Source organism: Parasteatoda tepidariorum, chromosome 2 (genome assembly GCF_043381705.1).
Source record: "Parasteatoda tepidariorum isolate YZ-2023 chromosome 2, CAS_Ptep_4.0, whole genome shotgun sequence".
In the NCBI taxonomy this organism is placed as follows: Eukaryota; Metazoa; Arthropoda; class Arachnida; order Araneae; family Theridiidae; genus Parasteatoda; species Parasteatoda tepidariorum.
Window position 1 is genome coordinate 26,766,535 of NC_092205.1, and position 25,880 is coordinate 26,792,414.

Below are 25,880 nucleotides of genomic sequence, written 5' to 3' on the forward strand. Positions count from 1 at the left end.
ACCCGTTCGTGGTTACAGTTTTTCCTGAGGGGGTTGGTGTTTATCAACAGGATAATGCACCATGTCATAAGGGTCGAATAGTCATGGATTCGTTCGAGGAACATTCCATTGACTTTCAAGTCATGCCTTGGCCCCCAAATTCACCTGGCCTTAATCCAATAGAACAGTTGTGGTCCTATTTGTTAAACCAAATTCGTGCTGCCCCGCTACCCCCTCGCAATGTGAGGGAATTGCAGAACCAGTTGGTGAGCGCTTGGTACCAGATACCTCAGATTACCTATCAGCACCTTGTGGAATCAATGCCACGGCGGGTGCTAGCAGTTTTGAGGGCTAAAGTTGGTCTTATATGTTATTAGCAGAATGTTTATAATGTAATGGCTCTTCGGTGTATATTATGGTAGGCATGAGATTGTTATTTCTCGAAAATGAATTTTTAAAAAATTGAATAATTAAGTTACTAGTTCTATCTTTAAAAAAAATCCTATTCCTCCCGAAATGATGCCTAATTTGGTTAAACACCTGCGATGAGCAAAACTTGTCGATTGTGATTTTCAGGAGCCATTGCTTGTCAGACGGTGACGTCATCTTGTCCATCAGGGAATTCGATACTAAAGGAATGAGTAAGAAAGATGTGAAGAGATATTTCAAAGATTCCAATCCTCGCCTTAACATGAAAGTGGAATATGTCACTCGGGAAGCATGTAAGTACAAATTATCATTTTCTTGATTATTCTTCACCTCTTCCTTTTTTTTCACATTTGTACTCCCTGCCTAATACAGGATACCCAAAGACATAGCTACCAACTTTCTCGGTTTTCCCGGAAGATTTTATTTTCATATTTAAAGTGATAGTGAAACTCATGTTATTCCATTAAACTTTTTGAATTAATTAAACTCATTTATAATAATTATAAATGAGTTTGAGCACCACTACACATAAATAATTACAACAAATATATAAAACCCTAATGGTCTTAACGACAGCGAATTTCAACTTGGCCAAGATATAAATATATTTTTGAGTAAGATTGTTTTTCGGTAATTGTTTAACACTTGTAAAATCCATTCTCCGAAAGAGTGAAAGTTGTCAATGCCAAAGACTAGTGATTTTTCAAGACCGAATTGTTTTTCACTTTAGGTTAAGGAAATAAAATCGAATTGATAATAAATTTGGTTGAGTGAAATCGAAAAGGAATTGCAATCGAAGTGAAATTTAATGCTCGGATTTTCAGGTACTCAATATGAATGATTTAAGAGCCTAACCTAAAATATGTTCGTAAAATAGTGCAAACATTAATTTAAGTTGCACAAGCAAACACAAAAAAGCACAGTTTCTGAATGAAGATACTTTTTTTCAGCCTATTTGGAGATTTGTCTCTCAAAATATGAGTATTAAACAACAGTCTTCAAAATATGGTTTCATTTGTTTAGGCAGGAGAATGGTCTAAAGTTCGAACCGTTTATTTTTGCGTTTTTACAATTATATCGAGAACTTTTTCAGTGAATCGAAAAACCTTCGTATTAAAATTTGTTTATGTAAAGATAATTCCATGCAAAAAATATTGTTTAATGATTACTTATTATTTTTCTAATGGTCAAATAAATGTAAAGTATAAAATTTTTTTACATCATTTTAAAGAATATTTTTAATGACACAAAAAAATTTGAACGAAATCGTCCGAACGGATCTCGAGAAATCAAATTTTAAATATACGACTTTTTTTCCCCTTAATCACCATAAATAAATCAATATTATAAAATATTCTTTTTCGGTCAACTCCTCCTTGAAGCTGCATGATAGCTGTCAGTTAGTCTTGGTAAATAATGTACCACAATTTTGCGTTCCAACCAACCGAAACGAATTAAACCAAGCATTAATACTAACAAGATGTAATGGTATAAGAGCTGCTTGTGGAATATTTTTTATAAGCAAAATAAAAATATTTAAACAGATTTTGTATGCGAATATATTCCTAAAAATTTCCCTTAGTCAAAGAAAATACACTAAGTTCCAATAGGACTGAATTGTTTTATTTATTTATTTATTTCAGATAATTTCTAAGGTTTGAAAAAAATTGATACAATTATTTGGTTATAAATTATCTAATACTACAATTTTTACCTTATAAAATATGTCGCCCAACTCTAATCGTCTCGCATACGAAGAGGCTGTAAAAGATTGCTTTAATTCAAGGTTTCTCATTAATCAAAAACTTAGATAAATATTTTAAAAGATTAACATTAATAGATTAAATTTTAAAAAGAAATGTTTTAAAAATTCTATTTTTGTCATAAAAATTCCTTTATTTGATATAAATAGAATTTTTGACTTTTAAATAAGATAATTAGTCTATTGAGAAATCGTTTAAAAATGATATCTTTTAAGTTGCTTTTTCTATGGTTTTCGTTACCGTACATAGGTCGAAATTTTTGTGATAAAAAAATCAAAGAAATCGAACAATTTCATCTTTCCTAAAATTTATATCTTCGCAAACAGTGAAAAATAGCTCTAGTTTTTTTTAAATATATATTTATGTAAAAACGACAAATTGTATAAAAATATTTAGCTTGATTTTCGAGAACCCTTTCTAAAAATATTTTTTTGATATTTATTTATTTCTAAGAAATTTTATGTAACAACAAAATAAGAATAGTAATATGTTTTTTTAAATTCTTTCCCTTTTGTAATTTATTAATCGAAAAATTAAACTTGTTCACTTATATATACTGCCTTTAAGTTAATAGAATTTCTTCATATCTCTTCTCAGGTTTCGGTTATTGTAGAATATACTCCTCCCAGAGAATGTTTCTGGCTTTGAGAAAAGTAAACGGAACTTTCGGATTTGTTTTAAGAAAAAGTTCAGAGCTCTTGGAATATCCAGTCATCAGCAGCATCAAGCATGGGAGTCCAGCTGATAGGTACACCATTTAGATTTCTCTAAATAGGTAGCCTAATTGAAAGCTTTTTAGTTAGGCTAATTTCGACTTATTTTTCCCAAATACTTATCCTTAAAAATGCATACATTCGTCGTCATTAGTTCTCTTAAGAAAAGGCAAACTAATCAAATCATACAAATCATGTTGTATATTCAATCTAAAAAGAAGGGTTTAATTTTTGGCAGTTGGAGCCAAGATTAACTAAACTGAGTAAAAAAAAGAGGAAAAAGAAAGAAAAAAAAGGAAGGAAATCTTGGAAACATCTTTGTTGTACTGAAAATATCAAACCCTTTGAAGATCTGATTTCTTTCAAGTCGTAATATTGTTAGTATTCAGTCATAAAATACAACAATATAGTCCTTATTGAATATCATACAACTTGTACTTGATTGATGCCGCACCAAATTCTCTAGGGTCTACATAGATCATGGTTCTCTGTATTATCATTTTAACTAGGTCGGTAACCATTTCTAGCTCCGTTTAATCTATTTCTAACGTCGAATGTGTTGATAGCAAAATATTATTTCTGTTTTCTTGTGCAGAGAAGGGATTTTGATGGACGGAGACAGATTGTTGGAAGTTGACAATCAGAACTTGTCTTGGATTCCATTGGCAGAAGCAGTCAGTTTCCTGCAAAACAAAGACGAAGTCTTACTTCTCATCGAATATAATGTTGGAATTATTGGTAAGGTATTTTAAGTTCAGTATTTTAAAGTCTCTTTAGCCAGTGTCCTTTATGCTGATAATGATAATGATGCAAAATATCAATTGCCATTTCAGATAAATATTAGTATCTTTCTCACACAACCAACTCTCCAAATGCACAATCTGAGTTTCTATGATCCTTAACTAATTTTCGATTGTTTTGCCAATTCAGTTTTATAATTTTAAAATGAGCAAAATGTTTTGGGTTAACGTTTTATGCAATTATGTTAAATCACAAAATTATTTAAAATATATATGACATGTTTGGAAGGTACGTTTGATATGGTATGTTAGGAAGATATGTTTGATATGATATGTTAGGAAGATATGTTTGACATATGTTTAGAAAATGTGTTTTATATATGTTTGGAAAATATGTTTGGAAGATATGTTTGATATATATTTGGAAGGTAAACTGCACAAAAAAATAAGTTATTTCTTTAACACTAGATTACCCAAGGAAGTCATTTTGACTGTTTTTTAATTTCAATTGGAAAAACAATGCATATAATGACACAATTTCTTAGAATTTTGTGACTTTTTGTGCAACGTATAATTTTTTTATTGTTAATATTTACTAATAACTTGTTATATAACTGTAAATAATATAAAAAATTTTAAAAATTACTTTTAAACAAATTTATTTACGCATTTACAATCCTGTCATTTTGACTGCTTTGGGGCAATATAGGTATATACTAATTTTCCGTCTTTCTAGTGTTAAGAAATTCTTTGAAACTATATTTTCTAATCATCAAAGATGATTTCATACAAATGTGAAGTACAGATTTCAATTGCACCAATATAATTATAATATAATATCAAGCGTGAGCTATTTTTGATCGGTAATTATGAAGATCCGATTTAAAGTTTTGCTCAATCTAAAAATTATNTGTATATTATGGTAGGCATGAGATTGTTATTTCTCGAAAATGAATTTTTAAAAAATTGAATAATTAAGTTACTAGTTCTATCTTTAAAAAAAATCCTATTCCTCCCGAAATGATGCCTAATTTGGTTAAACACCTGCGATGAGCAAAACTTGTCGATTGTGATTTTCAGGAGCCATTGCTTGTCAGACGGTGACGTCATCTTGTCCATCAGGGAATTCGATACTAAAGGAATGAGTAAGAAAGATGTGAAGAGATATTTCAAAGATTCCAATCCTCGCCTTAACATGAAAGTGGAATATGTCACTCGGGAAGCATGTAAGAACAAATTATCATTTTCTTGATTATTCTTCACCTCTGCCTTTTTTTTCACATTTGTACTCCCTGCCTAATACAGGATGCCCAAAGATATAGCTGCCAACTTTTCCGGTTTTCCCGTTTCCCGGTTTTCCGATTATTAATTGTTAAATGATTTTATTTTCATATTTAAAGTGGTAGCGGAACTCATTAAACTTTTCTCATTAAATTTCCATTAAACTTTTTAAATTATTATAATAATTATAAATGAGTTTAATCACCACTACACATAAATAATTACAACAAATATACAAAGGCCTAATAGTCTTAACGATAGCGAATTTCAACCTGGTCCAGATATAAATATATTTTTGAGTAAGATTGTTTTGTAATTTTATAACCGTCGTTGAACAGCGGACCCAATTTTTGGGTTTACGACTACTAATGTTCAACTCCGTAGCCTTGTAATTTTAAACCCAATCCAGAAGATAAGAGAACTCCTGGATCAAGTATTGGGATAAATTTACCTTCGTGGAGGACTTTTTGATGGAACTAACCCGCATTTGCGTTACATAGTAGGAAGACCACGAGAACCTCCACACGGTTAGCCAGATGGCAAGGGGACTCTAACCCATCATCCGTCTGCCACCGAGGATATTTCACGTCAGCACGTTGGTCGGTGCAAGCCGGATGTGGAATTCGTATCGACTGAGATTCGAACCCTGTTCGCCTCATTGGAAGATGAACGCTCTATCCCTTGAGCCATTGCGGCTCTGAGTAAGATTGTTTGTCGGTAATTGTTTAACACTTGTGAAATCCATTCTCCGAAAGAGTGAAAGTTGTCAATGCCAAAGACTAGTGATTTTTCACGCCAAATTGTTTTTCACTTTAGGTTAAGGAAATAAAATCGAATTGATAATAAATTTGGTTTGGAAGTGAAATCGGAAAAGAATCACAATCAAAGTGAAATTGAATGCTCGGATTTTCAGGTACTCAATATGAATGATTTAAGAGTCTAGCCTAAAATATGTTCGTAAAATAGTGCAAACATTAATTTAAGTTGCGCAAACAAACACAAAAAAGTACAGTTTCTGAATGAAGATACTTTTTTTCAGCCTATTTGGAGATTTGCCTCTCAAAATATGAGTATTAAACAACAGTCTTCAAAATATGATTTCATTTGTTTAGGCAGGAGAATGGTCTAAAGTTCGGGACACTTTATTTTTGGAGTTTTTACCATTATCTCGAGAACTTTTTAAACGAATCGAAAAATCTTCGTAATAAAATTCGTTTATGCAGAAATAATTCCACGCAAAAAAATATTGTTTAATGATTACTAATTATTTTTGTAATGGTCAAATAAATGTAAAGTATACAATTTTTTTACATCATCTTAAAAAATATTTTTAATGGCACAAAAAGATTGGACAAAATCGACTGAATGGTTCTCGAGAAAGCAAATTTTAAATATACTACTCTTTTCCTTAATCACTATAAATAAATGAAAATAACAAAATATACTTTTTCAATCAACTCCACCTTAAAGCTGCCTGATAGCCGTCAGTTAATCTTTGTAAACAATGTATATTTACCGTCATTTTGCATTCTAACCAACCGCAACCAACTAAACCAATCATCAATGCAAACAAGATGCAATGGTAGAAGAGCTGCTGATGGAATATTTTTTATAAACAAAATAAAAATATTTAAACCGATTTTGTATGCAAATATATTCCTAAATACTTTACGTAGACAAAGAAAGTACCCGAAGTTTCACTTACCAATAGGACGGAATTGTTCTATTTATTTGCTTATTTATTTCAGATAATTTTTAAGGTTTGAAAAAAATTCATACAGTTTATCTTGACGAATTCAAAGTAATTATTTTACTATAAATTACCTAAATCTACAATTTTTACTTTATAAGATATGTCGCCCAACTCTAATTGTCTCGCATGCAAGGAGAACTGTTGGCTTTAAAATATTGCTTTAATTCAACAATTCTCCTTAATCAAAAACTTGGAAAAATGTTTTAAAAGAGTTACATTAAATTTAAAGAAAATTATTTTAAAAATTCTATTTCTGTCATAAAAATTCCATTAATTGAAATGAATAGAATTTCTGATTTTTAAATAGAATAGTCTATTGAGAAATATATATATCTATATCTATATTTCCAAAACTACAAATTGTATAAAAATATTTAGCTAGATTTTCGAAAACCCTTTCTAAAAATATATTTTCGATATTTACTTATTTACTATATGTTATTATATGTTATTAATTATTACTTATTTAAATTTAACGCAGCAGCAAAATAAGAATGGTAATATGTTTTTTTTTAAATTTTTTCCCTTTTGTAATTTATTAATTAAAAAAATTAAACTTGTTTAATTATATATACTGTCTTTAAATTATCAGAATTTCTTCATATCTTTTCTCAGGTTTTGGTTATTGTAGAATATATTCATCCCAGAGAATGTTTCTGGCTTTGAGAAAAGTAAACGGAACTTTTGGATTTGTTTTAAGAAAAAGTTCAGAACTTTTAGAATATCCAGTCATCAGCAGCATCAAGCATGGGAGTCCAGCTGATAGGTACATAACTTCAATTTTTTTTAAATAGGCAGCCTAATAGAAAGCTTTTTAATAAGGCTAATTTTTACTTATTTTTCCCAAATACTTATCCCTAAGAAATGCATACATTCGCCGTCATTAGTTCTCTTAAGGAAAAGGCAAGCTAATCAAATCATATTGTATATTCAATCTAAAAGGAAGGGTTTAATTTTTGGTCGTTGGAGCCAAGATTAACTTTAAAAAAAGAGGAAAAGGAAAGAAAAAAAAAGCACTGGGAAATCTTGGGGACATCTGGGCTTTGTTGTACTGAAAATATCAAACCCTTTAAAGATCTGATTTCTTTCAAGTAGTAGTATCGCTAGTATTCAATAATATAATACTACAACAATATAGTCCTTATTGAATATTTGGTACTTTGTTGACTTGGTACTTTATTGATGCCGCATCAAATTTTCTAGGGACTACATAGATCAAGTTGCTCTGTACTATAATTTTTCGAGGCCAATAACCATTTCTAGCTCCGGTTGATCATTTCTAATCATCACTACATCGAACGTGTTAATTAAAAAATTATTATTTCCGTTTTTTTGTGTAGAGAAGGGACTTTGATGGACGGAGACAGATTGCTGGAGGTTGACAATCAGAACTTGTCTTGGATTCCATTGGCAGAAGTAGTCAGTTTCCTGCAAAACAAAGACGAAGTCTTACTTCTCATCGAATATAATGTTGGAATTATTGGTAAGGTATTTTAAGTTCAGTATTTTAAAGTCTCTTTAGCCAGTGTTCTTTATGCTGATAATGATAATGGTGCAAAATGTTAATTGCCTTACCATTTCAGATAAATATTAGTATCTTTCTCACGTAATCAACTCTCAAAATGCTCAACCAGAGTTTCCACGATCCTTAACCAATTTTTTTATTATTTGGCCAATTCAGTTTGATAATCTCAAAATGAGAAAAAAATATTTTTGGTTAATTTTAATTTTTTTATACAATTATTTTAAATCACAAAATTATTTAAAATTTATTTGACATGTTTGGAAGGTACGTTTGATATGGCATGTTTGAAGACATGTTTGGAAGATAAACTGCACAGAAAAATATATCATTTAAGTTGTTGATATTTGAAAAATTAAGCAGCAAACTTCACATTTTTCATGTCATATAATGTTCAGTTTACTGTGTTCTGTTTAGGCTCTGTTCTTACAAAAAATGTTTCGTAAATAATATTAATAATGTTAAAAAGGTTTAAAGTGATCTGTCATTTATTTTCTTAGATTTGACCGAAGAAAAAGACACTCACTTGGAAATAACTTGTCCTGATGCCAATCTCGGGATGACAGTGGTCAATGATGAAAACTCGAAAATGATTATATCATTCATTCAACAAGGCAGCTTAGCTCAGAGGTATTTATTTACTATCATTGCTATGTGAGTGTGCTCTCAAACTGCCCTTAATTAAATTAATATATATATATANTTGACGAATGATTTTTTTCAACAGAAAATTATATATATATATATATATATATATCCTTTAATTCAATAATATCTTAGTGTTTTCTTTGTTTCAGATGTGGCGTGTTTCAGGTGCAAGATGAAATTTTGTCAATAAACGGAGTCGATGTAAAAACCATGTCCTCAACTAAAGCAAATGATCTCCTTCGGCGGTTTAGAAAAGGTTTTGGAAAACTTACCTTCTTACACAAAGGTGAAAATTTGACAAGATAGTTTCACCTGAATTAGATTTTCTATGCCAAAAGAGAGGTCTGTAGTTTCAAAATTGCTTATACCAATAGGGAAGAGAATAATTGGGAAAACAGTCTGTGTATGGCTATCGTAATCTTTAAAAGCTAATTATTTCAAAACTAATGTAGCATATAGCAGGGCTGCCAATTATTACGCGCTTTGCAAAATATTGTATTGAGTGGTAGACTGTTAAAAACTAAAATTTTCTAAATTTTGCCTATATTTTAAGTTTTTGAGTTTTAACAGTAACATATAAATATATGTATATGTATGTATATGTATGTAAATTTACTGGGCTCCGAGAATGTGAAGAATGTTGGTAGCCAGTAAAACTATTAGCACCTTCCCCCGTCACACCTATGTATTTCTACGTAATGCTGAAAATCCAGATATTTTTATTTCTAAGTTATACGGCCCATGACACTACAAACGTATATGAGTAATCGCGGTATGAGTAATCGTCCATCGATTTTAAACCATATTCTTTTCATTTTATACAGATTTCATCGTAAATCCATCCATATGGTTTTCCAGCTATTAGTGTTACAAATCTCAGCGCGTTATTTTATTTACTTATTTCTTATTTGCTTTTATTTATTTATTTGAAATCCTGTTACATTTTATTGGACATTATTATGAAGGGTTTATTCAAATTTCGTTTTCGCGCCGATTTCCCCTTAATCTAATCCACATGTCTTAAATCCACATTTTTTCAACCAATCTTTTAGGCAGTTACGCCCATTAATTTCTAAATAATTTTAAAAATCTCGATATTTTTAAAACCAACGCTGTTGCGTCAAGTTGCACATTTGAGTAATCACCTTTCGATTTTTGATCACTTAGTTTGCTTTTACATTGACTTCATTGTAAATCCATGTAGTTTTCGATCGCGATTCCGTAGTTATTGTTACGAATTCCTACATGATTTTTTTTTTAAATTTTTAATTTTTATCACGATATAATGACAAAACGTGAAATTAGAAATTTAAGAAACACGTGACAGTGTGAAGATAAGGAAAAATAAGATTTTTCCTCCTGTCGAAACCAGGGGCGACAACGGAAAGAAATATCTTTCGAACACAATTTTTCCGACAGATTATTTTAATAAATAGTAAGATATCAAAAAAAGATCAAATCATAATTGAAAAGTTATAAATGTAGTTATCACACAAAATTTATTGTTCGCCAGTGGTGGTCGTGCGACAGTATATCACTAACAAGGGAAACTAGGGAAGTGTGACTCGCCAATTTTGAAATAAACTAGTGGAATGTATGCCTTATGAGGAATAATTTTAGGGGGCAACATTCGTTTCGGCCCATAGAAGGTCCTGTGAGAGATAAAAAATAATTCAATATATAGAAAAATCGGTATTTTATTACTTCAATGCAGACTATTAATTATTGTAATTGTCTCATTATCTAATTAATTTGTAATTAATTTGCTAATTAATAAATTAATCAGAAAATTAATTAATTATTAATTAATTATTAATAATTAATTGATTTGCAATTACATACTCCAATTAATTTGGAAAGTTTTTTGGAGAAAAAATTTAAAAAATTTGATGTCAATTTTTTTTTTTAAATTAACCTAACAGGTTTTTNTATGCAGGCTTAGCGATATACTGTAAATATGTAAATATATATTTACAAGTATAAAATATCTTTGTAAATATAAAAATAATTATACTTAAAGATAATCATTTTTCTAGGTAAGAATACGAAACTTGAAACCAGTGTTTGTCAGGCGACATCCAAGTCAGAATGTTCCTCGCAAACTTTCTCATCATCTTTGCCTGTTCCTCCAAACAGCTGGTCCAGTTCCTATTACGATCCCATACCGGAAGATGATTTCTTCAAAGTCATGGAAAATTATAAAACTCAAAATGATTACCAGTTGAAAATCATGTCCATACTAAAGGATATACAGATGAATGTAGGTAACATTCAACAAAGCTTACCGAATGAGACCTCAGACATAATACAAGACGCAAGTCTGTCAAGAGATGAAATAAATACCAACGAGAGTTATCAAAGTGATAAAAATAGTGAGTTAGAAAAACTCAAAGGACAATTTGACCTGCTATTGAATTTGACGCATGCTCTGCTCATTCGTGTTATTAAAAACTCGGCTAGAATGAATCACAATTTCTGCAATGACGCACAAGTAAGAACTCAACAGAGTGAAGACCCAATTATTGGTGACAAATGTACAATTGAATTTATCGACGCTGTGAATGATATTGCCAGTAGGAGACTCGTGTCAAAAACCTCTGCGAAAAAACTCATTCAGGCTGTTGTTGAAATTAATAGGAATTGTCGACTGTGCGTTAATGAATTCTACGCTGCCTCGTTTGCTGTACGTAAAGTGCATCTTTTACTTTCCCTGAACAATACGACTCAGCAAGAATATAACACAATTCGGCATGTGATGAAGAGAGTTTGCCAATTGCCTCTTCCATGTCATGATTGCATGTTACGATTTGGCACAGAGTCAACCACTGAAGCTCAAACTTGTCAAACAGTGCCAAAAGTTGAAAACAATTTGATTGCTCCGAGAACTAGAGGAGTTGGAGCTTCATCATCTTCTCCAGACTCAACTAAGTATACACCAAACGAAATTCGATCAACGAGCGATTCACAAGCATTGTCCGAGGCTCAAGTTGGTTTAAATTTATCTCAGCAAACAGTTATGTATAGCCTTAGAAGGAGCGAAAATACAAATGCAAAAACCACGAATTCTGAACCTTTTAATTCGTCTGGCGTAACAAATCTATCAATATCACCGTTCGAAAATGCTAAACAGTGTTGTTCTGCACGATATGACCAGGATGCTATAATTTATCCTGTTTACAATCAAACAGGAATGCGATGTGATTCTAACCGAGACAATATTTATGAAAACGATAAGCATTCAAGACCTAGCTCTACATTAACGAATGATTGTATGGTTAGTTCTACCTTAACTTCATTAACTGAAGCAGATAGACAAAGAGGGATATTAAACGAAGATGGTCAAAGCTTATCTTCTATCAGGCCAATAAATGCATTCGAAAGACATTCGACACCATTGCCTGAAACTCCAGCCCGTAAGCCTCTTTGTCAATGCAAAAGCTCTATGGGGTTTGAAGTCCATGCTGAAGAACCAATGGCCGGTACCAGTCACAAATCAGATGGTCATCTTGTAAAGACTAGCGCCAAGAAAGCAAATTTCACAAGTATGTAAAAATCATAATAATTTTTTATTAGGTTTGTAACTACCGTTACCCCTTACGTAAATAAATAGGTACCGCACGATTTCGCTTTTTGTTAGTAATCTTTCCTTCTTTATTTCCTAATGAGTATTTAATCGTCGCATAATTACGCGAAAAGAATGACTTGTTCCCAAATACACTGATGTTTGAAATAAAAGTTTTTAAATTTCATCGAATGTATACAGAACCACTGAAAAGTTTTTAATTTACCTATGCTTGAAGTTGGAGCCAACAAAAACATGATCAGAAAGTTTAACAATGATTGGAATTTTGATAAAACTTTTACAAGACTTAGAACCTGTTCTTTGAGTCAGCCTGACTCTTTATATATTATGTTTTAGTTATTAATGAGTAGTGGTGGTGTAAATTCTTTCAATTTTAGTTTACTGAAATATTAACGCGTGTCTTTTGCTACCACTAGAAAGAATACATTCTGAAACTACGGAAATTGCGTAGAATTTGAAAAGTATGTTGTATGCCATATGTATCGGAGTCTGAAAGCATGAAACAATGGTTAGAGGTAATCGAACAGAAAACAAAGGGTTGATGGGCGTATGTCCCAACTTCAATCTCTTTTCTATTATATACAAGCCTCAAATTTTGATTTTATACTGTAAATACGAGATTTCAGGAATTCTTTTACAGTTGGTCCCCCTTTGTTCAGCACCATTGTTTTCAAATGGTTGCCAGGTGTGAGTTGCCATTTCAAAGTGTCGCAAATCTGGGGTTGGGATTAGACACGGGAATCTATTCTGCTATTTTTTTTGCAGAAATTCGTCAACAACCGTGGTTTTTGTGTAATCGGGTGTTATACTTTGTTAAAATTAAATCCAGTCAACAGTACTCCTAAAAGAGTGAAAATTGTGTACCGGCACTTAATTTCTATAATCACACTAGTCTCAGTACCTTTTTAAGAGATTTGCGGGTGTATGTGTAGGTGACTATCCAGCATGATACCTGCACAGCCCATTAAACCTTCACTATCAAAATATTAGATGGAGGGTAAGTAGTATTGGCTCTCTTAACATGTAACAGTTTGATTCACAATCGATCACCTATTCGAATTGTATAAGAAGTTGTTATTCTTGAAAAACGCTTCGATAATCAAGTAGGCAAAGTATTTCTGTGCATGGCGCTATAAATTAATGGATGTTTTGAAAACTTGTAAAATACCCATCTGGAAACAATACTAAGTTATGCGTTGGAATTCATGCATCTTCTCTTTTTGTATATGAATGTCAACGGATTCTTAGATCTATTCTGACTCCGTCAGACCAGGTGCGAAATAAGCTACAACAACAACAACGTTGATGTAATAATTTTACCATTAGAAAAAGTATAACTTACCATTATTAACCGAAGTCGTCATAATTTCGTCAACTGTAGGTAACGTTTTATGCGAAAGAGGGGAAGAGTACCAGTTGTCATCAAATATCAATGCCTTATTTCAGAAATAATGATTCGACATTTCAACTTGTGTTCATTTCCTATTCATTTATTTATTTATTTTTCCAGCTCATCATACTGATCGTCAGGAAGTTTTGTTGAAGGCTGAAAATGGAGCATTTGGTTTCATTCTCGGTTACAGTTCTTTGTTAATGGATGATGAAAACCGTGTGCCAATCATATTCGCCATTAAGCCTTATAGTTCAGCACACAAGTAAGCTTTTTGAACCTAACTTTTGTGTAGAGAGATTTAGAACTTTCGCATTCCCTTGTTTGTTCTGAGCACTTACAACAGGACAATCTAGGGTCCTCAATAGAGTTTGCTCAGAACATATTGCAAATGAGCGTTCAGGATGCTTTGTGAAAGTACTATAAATCTCTATTTAGTCTTTTTGACCTTTAAATAGAATTTTAAAGTGGAAACATCAAGGAACAAGGGTTGAACAATTCTAAATGAGAGTCCTAGCTGTGTTACGGAGGCCTTAAGAAGAACTGCTGCAGCTTTTTTAGAATGCTAATAACAGATGATTGTCTGAGTTCTCATCTCTAACGAATTGGTGTCGTCGACTCACCTGACTGTACTCTCAGGAGCTCTGGTCAGATCATCATTGCTAAACATTTTGGCATGTGCCCTGCATTAAGTAGTATTAATTTTATTGTCGAAAAGTACTGGAGAGCACGTGTACAAATAGCATAAGTGCATGTTTTGTTGCCATCATTGCTTAAGGAGGCAATGCGTCCCTAAAGGAAAACGAGGGGCTGAATCGTCAGTAACTCCAGGAGATATCCTAGATCAATAATTTGTAGAATTTTAATTGGAATTAGTCTTAAATATTTAAACTCACAAAGCGCTTAACCCTTTGATGCAGATGGAATACCTGTTTTCCTTTTAGACACATATATTTTATGACGCTCTTATTACAAACAAAAATATATTTTGGAACTTTTTAATTGTAAAAAACAGTCTAATAGTTACTTAGAAAATCTCTTTCGTTAGATTATCGGAATTGTATTTGTACTAAAATATATAAAAATCTAAAAAATGCAGGTTGAATTTCTTTTTTCGTTCATATTCAAAAGTTCATATCCATACTTTCAGGTAATTATCATATTTGATTTTGTTTCATGTCAGCATAAATTGTACTAAATATTTAAATAAATTTTATTTCTGACTACCATTTTAAATCTTAAAATACTTCGAAATAAACTTATTTAAAAAGAGGCGGTTAGTGTAAAATAAAAAAGTTAAAAAAAAGTATATATATTTACTATCAACGCTGGAAATATTAATGAAATACAATAAGAATGGTATGTTTTCGTTATATCGCTCATTTGGTGAAGCAATGACGTAACTGCAAATTCAAGTAACGTCATTGTTTCACCAAATGAACGATATAAAAAATATTATTTTTCCTTTGAAAAACAGCGACCAATGGCAAAATAAAGGATAAATTCGGATTATTTATTTATTTATTTATTTTATTTATTATTATTTTTTTAACATTTCTTTCGATACTTTAGAGGGAATAGAGTGTTCTATATACCGCCCATTTGGTGAAACAATGACGTAATTTTGCAGTTATGCCAATTGTTTCACCAAATGAGCGATATTATTAACAAAACTGTTAAGTGTTCATCGAATTGTTTAAATGATAATATACTTATCGTAATGCATTCCTGTGTTTTTCATCAGGTGCGGATTGCTTAAAAAAGGTGACAGAATCCTTGCATTGAATGGGTATGGCACTGTCGGAATGTCCATCGGTGAGCTGGAATCTCTGCAGAGAGAGGTCTTCAACATCGACGAGGTTGTCATGACTGTAGAATTCGACGTCATGGATGCTGAAGACAGGTGGGGCACTTTCACCCTCCATCTCGAAACTTGTCTCAAATTGGGACTTGTCATGGACGGTAAGAACTTCTAACAAATACTGACTTTCTTTTCAAACTACAATAAAAACATAAACAACTAGCTAAATAAAATAATAACAATAACAGAACTCAAACAATAATACATACATTAAGTTTCGATTTCTAAAATACAACCAAGAGAAGTTTTGTTCACCCTTCAATGCACATCAAAGTTCCACGCGTTATTTCAAATAAAGGTCGTTTGAAAATAAAAACCAAGCGAAAGAAAATTTTCACGAAGCAAATTTATTTTCAGATTCTACATGCAGATTCCCAATTTTTCAACATAGCTGTCAAGTTTGTTTAAAAAATTTATCATTCGAGCAGTGGCTCAGGGGATAGAGCTTTCGCCTATCAATGAGGTGATCTAGGTGCAATTCCCAGCGATGGCTGGCTAGTACGAATTCTGCAATCGACTCGCGCCGACCACAATGCTGATGTAAAATATCATCAGAGGTAAATGGATTATGGGTTAGAATCCCCTTGCCGTCGGGATAACCGAGGGAGTTTTTCCTCTTCGTGTTACGCAAGGGCGGGACAGTTCCATGAAAAAGTTCTCCACGAAAACTAGTTTGTCCCAATGCTTGTTCCAGAAATCGTGGTGGCTCAGGAGATAGAGCGTTTACCTTCCGATGAGAGGAACTGGGTTTGAATCTCAGTGATGGCTGGTTGATACAAATTCCGCACCCTGCTCGCATCAACCACAGCACCGATGTAAATTATCCCAAGTGGTAGACGGATCATTGGTTTGAGTCCTCTTGCCGTCAGGCTAACCGTGGGAGGTTTTCGTACTTTTCCTCTCCATGTAACTTAAATCCTCGTTAGTTTCAACAAAAAGTCCTCCGTAAAGGCAAATTCTTCCTAATAATTGATCCAGGAGTTCCCTTGTCTTCTGGATTGGATTCAAAATTGATAGGCTACGGAGTTGAACATTAGTAGTCATAAACCCAAAAATCGAATCAGCTGTTCAACGATGGTTATAAAATAAAATAAAGCATTTATCATATCCTACAATCAGACTTAGAATACCCTCTTCATAAAAACTTGCCGCCTGATCCGGTAAACAAAAGATCACAGCCGTTTTCACGTCTTTTTCATCGTTGTAGTAGTGGTTGCCACCGCGATAGCAGGAGAGATGAATATCGTTCAGCGCAAGGTCTGGGCTGTAGAGGGAGTGTTCGAAGTGTACACAACAAAACGGATCTTATTTAAAAGGCACCAAATTTATATATATATATATATATATNCAAACTATATATATATATATATATATACACTACTAAACTCAGTGGCGCTACAGCCCATAGAGGGCTGAGGCCTACTCAGCCCACCTCAGTTTTCTTGACCTTGGGCTATGGGGTGCTGGAGCAGATGTTACGGTTAGGTGGTCAGCCGAACGCGAAACCCCCTGTGTTTAGCTCCCAAGCATGCTTGGTACTCATTTATCGACCCACTGAAGGGATGAAAGGCTGAGTCAACCTTGCCCGGCCCGAGGATCGAACCCAGGACCTGTGGCACTGGAGTGCGAAGCGCTACCATTCCGCCGCCGGGCGTCAAATTTTATTATTATTAATAATATTGTTATTATTGTTAATAATAATAATAACAACAACAACGCAGCCAACAAACTATATCGTTCTCTCATAAAGAATTCGATTGATGTGAATAACTGATTAAAAATAATCAAATTTTCGATTCTATTGTTTTAAACTGTATTGCAAACTAAATCTTATGAAAGCAAAGAAGGTCGGGACGTTGAAAAAAAAAGAAGAAACTGTCACGCCATGCTATGATGTCATGGAGAACTTCCGGCAGGGTTTGTTTGTTTTTTAGGATAGAAGATAAATTCAAATACCACCACTGCCGAAGGTTTTTCCAATGTAAATTGAGGTACTCTTCAGCTCGAAAATCTGACTTACGCCACCAGCTATCTTTTCAAACTTCTATAATAGGCTTTCTAAAAAATTTTTTGTTGCAAATTGGTTGCCTCAACGCGGTATGAGGGAGAGACTAGGCTACGCAGTCCTCGGAAGTTGCAGCCTTCACTCTTAATTAATGAGGTTCCACCTTACCGATCCTAGTTACTCCTTGCAAGAAAGTGTGTTTGATACACTTTCCTAATACTGACTTTCTTAATGCATATGGTTTGCTTTCATTGGTTTACTTTTCCTTCNCTAAAATTATTCCTGATAAGGCATACGTCCCACTAGTTTATTTCAAAATTGGCGAGTCACACTTCCCTAGTTTCCTTTGTAAGTGGTTTTATTCATGGGACACACGGACAATCTATTTTTGTTTTAATAATGCTGTTGACATTAATTGTAATGTTTTTAATAATATGAACATAATTCAAAGCTATTTTGAAGATGGTTTGTGCTTTTTTCCTCCTCAGAGCCGAAATATCCATCATTTGTTCGAGGTGTAGTGAAAGGTTCGTCTTCTCACCGTTCGGGTCAGCTGTTTGCCGGTGACGAAATCCTATCATTTTCAACTCTAAAAGAAGATACTTTAAATCTGCAGACAATGACTATGCGTAAGACAAAGACCCACCAACTCACTGTTCTCAGGGAGAAAAGTAAGCATTTAACTATAAACTCCTAAAAAACAGAGCTGTGAAGTTTATAGTCGAAATACTCGACACCAACTCTATTCGATGAAAAAAATTGCCAAATTCTAGGAGAGAATTGAGATTATTTGTTGTTGTTACATATGGCTTTATTGGAAATATTAATCCATATACAATGTTCAACTTTAAGTGGACTTAAACAAGGAGTAAAAAGGAACAAAATTACAATAACAAACAAAAAAAAAACACATGATAAAAGCATATTAACACAAAAAGAACACATAGATAAAATTAAAGTAAGAAAAAAAAATATATATACAGATTATTTGTAAATTAATATTAATTCTAAATTGCATGTTTCAATTTTTAAAAAAATAAGATTTGAGTTGATTTTATTTAAATTGAGATTACACGTCATATTTTAATATAATAAAGTAAAACATTCTCACAACAGCCTGTTGTGGCCAGAAGGGTAATGAAAATTAAGGCTTTACGATTTCGTGAGAAAGGGCATTTTTGTGACAATGGCGCAGGAGGCACTGATACCTATATACGAGTACGAAGACATGCCAAATGAGAATTTCGTAGGAAAATAAATTGGCGAGTTTTGTCAAAACAATAAGTAATAGTTAAATTCGCTCATTTTGGCGTTTTCTCAAAAACAAATCTATTACGGTTAGAATAGGTAATCGAAAATTGTCAATAATTTAGCTTCCTTGATTTTAAACGACGGTTTCATGTTTTCCATCACGATGGATGTCAAGAGTATTTGAATTAACAACACGACGTTGAAGTTTTGCAAAAGGCGTAATACAGATCGCCTTGAAAACTCCAACCATAGGGCGTCTACATTTAATAAAGAAGACAGATAAACGGGAGACCCGGGAGAAAGCAGTATACACCAGCGAAATGTATGAGTTCGTGGAAGGAGTTCTGTATGATCCACGCATCATTGATTGATGGTAAGTCCCGATGAATTAAAGAGGAACGTTATAAAAACTGTAAACGCAATTTCCCAAAAATCATGTTTTCCTTTTTTGTCGTTTGGATTAAAACAAAACGATTCAATTGATTTGGAAGTCGCTTTGGAAATTTGCGGAGGATTGATGGGACAATGGTTAGAACCGACGAAAATTGAACCTATTCTTAAATTACAAATTTTTTTATGTATGTCTAATTACCAAAAAAGTTCACTTTTTCACTTTTTTTTAAATGACTCCCATTTTCCGAAAAAATAAAATTTTTCAGATTTTTTTGGTTCTATCTATAGCTACATGATTGTTAATTCATACATAATCGTTAATTTTTTGTTCTCGTTCGTTACAGAGATCGAGATACGCCTGTCCATTTGTGCTTGTCATGCACTGCCATTTTCATTTTTATATCAGTTAATTTATAATTATTTCTGTCTAGGGAAAAATTAAAACTCAACTGAAAGGTGAAGGATTAAAACGAGGAATTCATTATATAACTCATTATTTTTTACTGAGGAAAAAAAATCCAAAAATGAGGCTTAAACTTGGCTTCTAGACCAGATAACTCCTTATTTATAAACACTTTTCTAAATAATCTTTATAACATCAAAATTTCTTTTCCTTTTTTTACGTACAGGATTTTTAACTAACTGGAGTTGAAGTTTGAGCATATTTTCCCGACTCCACAGTTCCTCTTAAAAGTATAAGATGAGGATGTAGGTTTTCAGGTGTCCTAAAAATTATTGTGTGTAGGGCATACCTATTTAATATGTTTCTAAATAACCTCCACCTGTCTTAATATGCTTCTATACTTGGATGCAAATTATTTAAGACTTCGTTCGGATTGCTTTTCCATTTTGACGTTCTTAATGTCTTCAACAACCTTAAATCTGGTTTATTTAGAAAAGGTTTTAGTTTCGAAAGCAAAAAATCTGCCTGAAGAATGTAGTGAATGATTAATCTCCTCAATCTCGAAAACCAAATAAATTTTCTTTATATTTTCATTTACGAATATCAGAGACATTAAGAACATCAGGCTTGAAAAGTATTCTGAACAAAGACTTAAAAATTTTCTTTATGTAACTTCGTCATGCAGATAAAGAAACACGTGGAACATTACCGCAGATTGAGGATACTTCGAAGCATATTAAATGGGTATGCAATATTTTCAAGAGTTGAGAAAGCAGTCATCATGTTATCAGCCGCATCTTACCTGAGTACAATTGATCTTTATAATTCAGCGTTTTGACAAAGTTAAATGACGCTTTAAAACCACTTGATTTCTGTGATGCGGTCGTCACAATGCTTGTTGTGCCATTTGCCTACTGGACTGTCTCCTACTGAAGCACCCTCTTGGTTGTCTTTATCCTTTGCGAAATCTCTAGGGCTCAGCGCCTAGCGCGTTGACTGACCACTAAAGAGGGGACGTTCTCTTTTGGAGATAGATCAGTATTCTCCGTCGATAGTAGACTGAAGGTTGATTTTTTCTGCATTTTTTTCTCTCTCCCCCTGCGTGCTCACAAACTGTGGATTTCGTATTCATTTATTTTTTTATCCAATTGAAACTACCATCTTTTAACGTTAATTGTTTTAAACTTGTTACTACATTTTAATAACATGATAATACATAAATAATTTCCATATCTTCTCCCGGGAGCACACAGGAAGGACCTGGATCCACACGTGGGATCACATACCTTTTGCAATATCACGAATGCCATACTTTCTGCAATGTCACTAATCCCTTACCGAAGAATTTGCAATGTCACTAATGCCTTACCGAAGAAAAATAAAAGATGCTTTACCAAGTTAGTTGTTCCTTTTGAGATTCTCGACAACAGAACCTTCCCTGGGTTTAGATCCGAACAGCATTCACCATCAAATCTTCTACTCCCAATAAGACAACCTACTCCCATGTAACTATTTCGTTATCAAAATAACATTTGTGTTTAACGCAGCATAGCCGCTTTTGGTTTAGTTTCCAATTAAATAACGACCCTTACAACTTAATATGGTTTAACTTGAGTAGCGCAATGTAAACAATAAATGGGAAATATATATAAGGTTTTGCTATATTTTGCAGAACAACATTGAAATATTATCAAATGAACTCTTTTTAACATTTTTTTTTACAGACAATGAACGTAAAAAAGAAGCAAACAATAAACTTTTCGATCTACCCTTCAATCATAATTCTTTCGTTCAGAGCGGTCCTCAATTCAACATCAAGAGGACTTCGATCCGCACAATTGAAGGCCTCGAAGGTCAGGACAAACTAGTTCTGGAGCAAGACTTTACTCTTTTTCGAGATCCGTTGACTTGGGACTTTGGTTTCCTGTTTGGAGAGAATCCAAAGACCGGCAATGCTTATATCACCGATATCCGTCCAGGAGGTCCGGCCGACAACTCCAAAATCATCAAAAAATATGACAGGATTATAGAGGTAAGAAACAAAAATATATCCTATGCTACTACTATTTCAGGCTTGGAAAACGGACACGTGCTAAATTTGGCCCACCCCGTTATATTGTGTAACCTGCTTGTGGTTTTATATTTTTATTGAAACTTCTGTTCTTAATTGCATGTACTTTTAAAATTGAAGGCTCGTTGAGAATGATTCACTACAGATGTAGTACCTGTTTCGGTATAAGTAATAATAAGGAAGTAATAAAATGACCAATTTATAAGCTTAACTGCAAATGCATTTGAACCAATGGCGTAGCTAATTATTTGATGCACGTAAATTCATGAGCTTAAAAATTATCAATGAATCACGTAATGAAAGTGATTATGAAAATACTAATTTAGATTCTGTAGCGAATATATTCTGATCATGGCAATATCCTAGATTTTACATAAAGTCCCTGTGTCTAATGTAGTTAGACAATTACGACATACGGGTGAAAATCCGTGATTGTCTGAGACCCAGAATTTGCCGAAAGAAAAGTCAATATGTCCTGTGAATCTATTTGGGTTGGCCAAGAGAAAAATTACTAGACATGCACGATTTTTGCTTTTCTATTTTTTATTTCTTTATATTTTTAATAAAATAAACTGAATGAATTCTTCTATAAATTTGCATAGTAGATTCATATTTGCTTGCTGTTCAATAAACATGAAGTTTCAAGTGTGTTCAGAGGGTCTACAAATATTCAAAATAAAAAAATAAAATAGTAAATAAAAATACTAAAACAAAATAGATAAATAGAAAAAGTATAACTGGTTTTTGAAACTTCTTTAAAAATTAACTTTGTACTTTGATTCCTCTTTTTCCTTTTTTATTCAGAACTACTGTGAATTATGGTGGATGATATAAGTATTTGTTTTAAATACTGATATCAGCCACCTTAATTATCGAATCAAAGCAGCAAGTGATGACTCCAGAAATAATTCATATTTGATTATCGTCTCTCTGAAATAACATATACTGTATCGAAACTTATTGGACTGGGCCATAAAACTTTGCCTTTTTCTAAGCAATTTGGAACGAAATTTATACTCGTAATTGTTTCTTAGCCAGGGATAGCCTTGTCGGTAGGGCACTGGGGCCATGTCTGAGAGTTCGTGGGTTCGAACCCCGCCGGCCGAAGACTCCCAAAGGGTGACTGATGTACGTTAAATCTGTTGAGTCTTAAAGTCCTCCATGTTCCCATCAATACCCCTGGGGATACAGAAATGGAGATTGATCGTTCTCTGATTCAGGTCAAAATTACGATCTGTGGATGAATGAATGGATGTATGAATGGGTCCACCCTATAAACGGGCGTAACGTATTGGTGTGGCAGAAGTCTAATTCTTGGCCATAGATGGCGCCACTGGAAAAGAAAAACAATCGCACCCCTCTGCCTTAACAGGCATACGTCAACAACAACAATTGTTTCTTAATTTGCATAGTACAATGTTGTAATTCTGGGCACTCTTTTTCCATCGTCTTATATCGTTAGAAATTTTATTGGAGGTTTTAAAAAAATAAAAAGTTTAAAAAAATCTTAGAGAAATGCTTTTTCTAATAATTGAAAAAAAAATTAAATTGATGATATTTAATATGGTTTTTTTTATAAGTACTAAAACACACCATTTTTATTTTTATATGAATTAACTTTTTTTAAAGTTGGAAGTAGTAAGGTATTAATGCTTTTTAAACAGTAATTTAAACGAGAAATCAGATGATTGACCAGGGTAGACTATTCGCCTTCCAATGAGGCTACCCAAGTTCGAATCCCGATGATTGCTGCCCGATACTTCTACAGCTTGCAATAACCATTGCGCTGTTGAAAAATATCCCTAATGCCTTACGAATGATTAAATAAATTTCCTTTCCCTTTGGGATAAACATAGGAAGTTTCCATGGTTTTCCTCCTCATGTAACACAAATGCGAGTAAGTTTACAAATAAAATCTTCCATGAATGAGAGAGTGTTCCAATTGCTTGATTCAGGAGTTCCCTAGTTTTCAGGGTAGGGTTCAGCATTACTAGGTCATGAAATTAAAAATTGGTTTTGGTGCAAATGCAATATGAACCGGCTGTTCAACATCTAAAAAAGTTAAGTTAAAAGGGAAGGAGATGCATACACAATCTAAATTAAAATTTCTCAGTTTCGTAAAATTTTAAATAAATAGATGGATTCTCAAATTTGTAAAATGTAACAATAATAAATAATGTTTTATTTAAAAAAAATAAAGTATCCTTAAGCATTGAAATAATTTTGATAGGAAAGTTTCAATTATTATAATAGCTAGAAAGCATATTTTATTAGAATAATATCAAGAAAGTGAAACAGAAAGATATACTTAATAATATAAAAACTTAAATTGCTTTGAAAGCTTATGCAGGTGATGAAGGCAACATTATTCGTGCGTTCAAAACTAGGTGCCCTTTCTCAAGAATTGCTACACGAATGAGGAAAACAAAAATAGTTTGAAACTGAAAACATAACGTTCCCAACAAAAAAAAGGGAAAATTATGTAATATAATGTAATAATAAATAATATATAATATATATAATATAATAACAAACAATAATAATATATAATATAATAACAAACAATACTAATATATAATCTATAATATATTATAACGAAGAAAGGCTTATTTATTTTTCAAAATTCGTTGCCCTTTTCATTTATTTTTTTCAATTTCAAACATATCTTTTGTTTTTCTTATTCACTTGTAGTGAACTTTGAAAAAGGGTGTCTATTTTTGAAAATTGGAAACACATCGATTTGTACCGATTCATTAATTTTTTGAAGCGAATGAATTTTTTTTATTTTTTAGCATATATTATGTTAATTAAAAATATTTAATGAATTTTATTTCTGTCGTCTTTTAGGTGAATGGAGTACTAGTTGACAAAACAGCTGAAAATTCCGTTATGAATATGTTTATGAAAACCGAGGACAGTGTCAATCTAGTGACCAGGAGAGTTTTACGTTATAGATAATTTTGCTTTAATACTTAAAATTATTTATATTTCCATGAACTAAAAACTAAACTTATATTCATTAACTGGTAGGATATATCACATTTTTGGGAACAAAACATTTTACTATTATAATGCATAACAATTAAATTAATAACTACTTAACAATAATAATTATTTAACATTAGTAATTATTTAACATTAATAATGAATTTAATAATTGTTATTACATTTATTTTTACTCTCTTTGAATTGATCAATAAAACGTATATTTTTAAAAACATATCTAAGTGAAATGAATATTTATTTTATGTGGGATTTCAATAAGAATGCTATCAAAATTAACTCAAAAATTAAATAATTTTTAACTTTAAAAATTTAACGTTAAGTATAAAGCATGTGTGTTTAGCCAAAAGGATACACACTTATTGTAATCAAATATGAAAACAATAAACTATTTTATTGCTTTTCTGAAACTATGAATTTGATTAAATTGTCGTTCAATATATTGAAAGACAAAATATGTATACATAATTATACATATATGTATAAATATGTATAAAATATGTATACATATTTTCCAATGATTGCACGAAATGTTAAAAAAACTCACTCGCAGGAATCAGCAAATTTATTTTATCAGCAAATTTGCTTTTTATTTGATCATAGGAATGAAATTATTAATATCAGGATGCAAATTTATTTTAAAGTTTATGCATTTATAAATCTTTTTTATTACTATAAATTATTTTCAAATAAATTATTTAAAATTTATTTTCTCAGTAAATGCAAATAATAATTTAAGTAAATTTGTTTTTCTTGTTATGTATTTTCCTTATTAGCTATGATAATCAATTCCAAATTAAATAAGTTTTAAAAAAACTGCAATTCACTTTTTTGTGGTCTTAATGCTCTCCTACATTCTCATCGCTTTATTTTTAAAATGAAAATCGTAATTTAGATCTGCATAGTTCAGAGCTATTTAGCTTTTTGTGTACAAATGTAAATGAATCAATTAAGTAATTGTTAAACAAGTGTATTTTTATTATGAATTCTTATTTTTGCAATAAAGCATTATTCTATTGTATTTTCTCAATTAATATAAGTAATTGTTAAAATGAAAGATTGCTTTATTCAATGTAAATTCTTTGTTAGGTT

General features: G+C 32.0%; 1 protein-coding gene across 2 annotated transcripts in view; it reads left to right on the forward strand.

The window, feature by feature from the left end:
• The window catches only part of LOC107443547 (uncharacterized), a 32,792-nt gene extending 7,916 nt beyond the window's left edge, over positions 1-24,876 (forward strand). For both annotated transcript variants that reach the window (XM_071177352.1, XM_071177353.1), the window contains 11 exons: positions 556-701; positions 2,769-2,919; positions 3,480-3,622; positions 8,681-8,810; positions 8,978-9,114; positions 10,865-12,370; positions 13,922-14,066; positions 15,546-15,763; positions 18,156-18,338; positions 21,439-21,746; positions 24,633-24,876. In XM_071177352.1, coding sequence (XP_071033453.1) covers positions 556-701; positions 2,769-2,919; positions 3,480-3,622; positions 8,681-8,810; positions 8,978-9,114; positions 10,865-12,370; positions 13,922-14,066; positions 15,546-15,763; positions 18,156-18,338; positions 21,439-21,746; positions 24,633-24,743 — 3,178 coding nt within the window. In that variant the 3' untranslated portion in view covers positions 24,744-24,876. The remainder of the gene's footprint in view (positions 1-555; positions 702-2,768; positions 2,920-3,479; positions 3,623-8,680; positions 8,811-8,977; positions 9,115-10,864; positions 12,371-13,921; positions 14,067-15,545; positions 15,764-18,155; positions 18,339-21,438; positions 21,747-24,632) is intronic.
• The last annotated feature ends 1,004 nt before the right edge of the window (positions 24,877-25,880 follow it).